General features: G+C 72.2%; 1 protein-coding gene across 1 annotated transcript in view; it reads right to left on the bottom strand.

Annotated features, from left to right (window-relative positions):
* EMIHUDRAFT_226880 (hypothetical protein) overlaps positions 1–1,567 on the bottom strand; it is a gene marked incomplete at both ends in the record, with an annotated part of 4,257 nt that overhangs the window by 1,410 nt on the left and 1,280 nt on the right. Inside the window, 2 exons of the mRNA XM_005788405.1 lie at positions 410–487; positions 568–697. Of these exons, the coding sequence (XP_005788462.1) occupies positions 410–487; positions 568–697 (208 nt within the window). The remainder of the gene's footprint in view (positions 1–409; positions 488–567; positions 698–1,567) is intronic.

Consider the following 1,567-nt stretch of genomic DNA (forward strand, 5'->3'; position numbering starts at 1 on the left):
TGCGAGGCGGAAGGTGCGCGAGGGGAAGAAGGGAGGAAACGGGGAGGGGAAGAAAAGAGGAGGGAGGGGGGAAGCGGGAAGGGGGGGGGGGGGGGGGTCTCTCTACCTCTGTCCAGGCGGTGAGGGCGGAGACGAGGGGCGCGGGCGGCATGAGCGGCTGCGCGGGCGGGAGCGGCGCGGTCCGGCGCTGCTCGAGGTGCTGCAGCTCCGTGGCGAGGTCGGCGCGGGCGGACACTCGCGCGGAGATCGCGTCGATGACCTGCTCGAAGCGGCGCAGGGCGGGTTAGGGTTAGGGTTAGGGTTAGGGTTAGGGTTAGGGTTAGGTTTCGATGACCTGCTCGAAGCGGCGCAGGGCGGGTGAGGGTTAGGGTTAGGGTGAGGGTTAGGGTTAGGGTTAGGGTTCGATGACCTGCTCGAAGCGGCGCAGGGCGGGCAGCGCGTGCGCAGACACGGCGCCGGACGGGAGGTCCGAGCCAAGCTCCTGCGCCTGGGACGCACTCAAGAGGGGAGGGGTGAGGCTAGCTGGACGGTGAAGAGGCGGCAGGCTCCGAGCTCGAGCTGCTTCACCCAGCGGAAAGGGACGGAGGGAAGCAGCGCCACGAGCGCCTCGTCCGGCGCCAGGCCGGAGGGGAGGGTGGCGGGCGGGAGGTCGGCGCCGGAGTCGAGGTCGAAAAGGTTGACGAGGAGGGAGGAGGGCCTGGTTGACGGAGGAGGAGGGGGGTGGCTCGGTTCGTTCCGCGCGGCCGGGACAAAGTCTCGAGAGGGGGGAGCAAGGCCTGTCGATCAGCTGCGCCGCGAGGAGTCCCGCGGAGGCGAGGCAGCAGAACTGCAGCTGCAGCTCCGCCCCTCCCTCCGCGACTTCTCCGTCGTCCGCAGCCTCGCCCTCCTCCGCCTACCCCGCCAGCAGCCCACTCCCTCGTGAGGAGGCTGCGCGTGTGACGAGGCTCCCCCCCCCCCCCCCCCCTCCCCCCCTATCCCCTATCCCCTCCCCTCCTACCACCCCTCCCCCCTCGCGCCTCTCCGTCGCCGTCTGCCTCGCCCCTCCCCGCCGCCTCCCGAGCAGCCGGCCGGAAAGTCACCCTCACGCGCAGCGGGTGCAGCCGACTCGCCTCGTCCTCCTCGGCCTCCTCGTCGCCCTCCTCCTTCTCGTCCGCCTCCTTCGCGCCGCCGCCCCCCGCCCCGCCGCTCGCCGGGGCGGCGCCGGGCCCTTCCTCGGCCGAGGCGGCGCTCGAGACCTGCAGGAAGGGGCAGGGAAGGGTCGGAGAAGTCTCGCGGACACTTCCTCCGGCGGAGGCGGCGGCGAGGCTCACTCGAGATATGGGGAGATGTGGGGGAGATATGGGGGAGGTTTATATCGGCGGCGAGGCTCACTCGCTGCCGCTTGGCGCGGCGCGGAGATGGAGAGGCGAGGGCGGTGCCTGCGGGCGGGGCGGGAGAGTGCGGTGCGGCCGGGCGGCGGCGCGGGTGTCGGCAGGCGGTGTTGGAGAGCTCAGAGAGAGATGTTCAGAGAGGGCGGTGGCGAGGGAAAGGGGTGCCGGTGTGGTGGTGTAGCCCCCCCCCCCCCCCC

Source organism: Emiliania huxleyi (genome assembly GCF_000372725.1).
Source record: "Emiliania huxleyi CCMP1516 chromosome Unknown EMIHUscaffold_135, whole genome shotgun sequence".
Classification (NCBI taxonomy): Eukaryota; Haptophyta; order Isochrysidales; family Noelaerhabdaceae; genus Emiliania; species Emiliania huxleyi.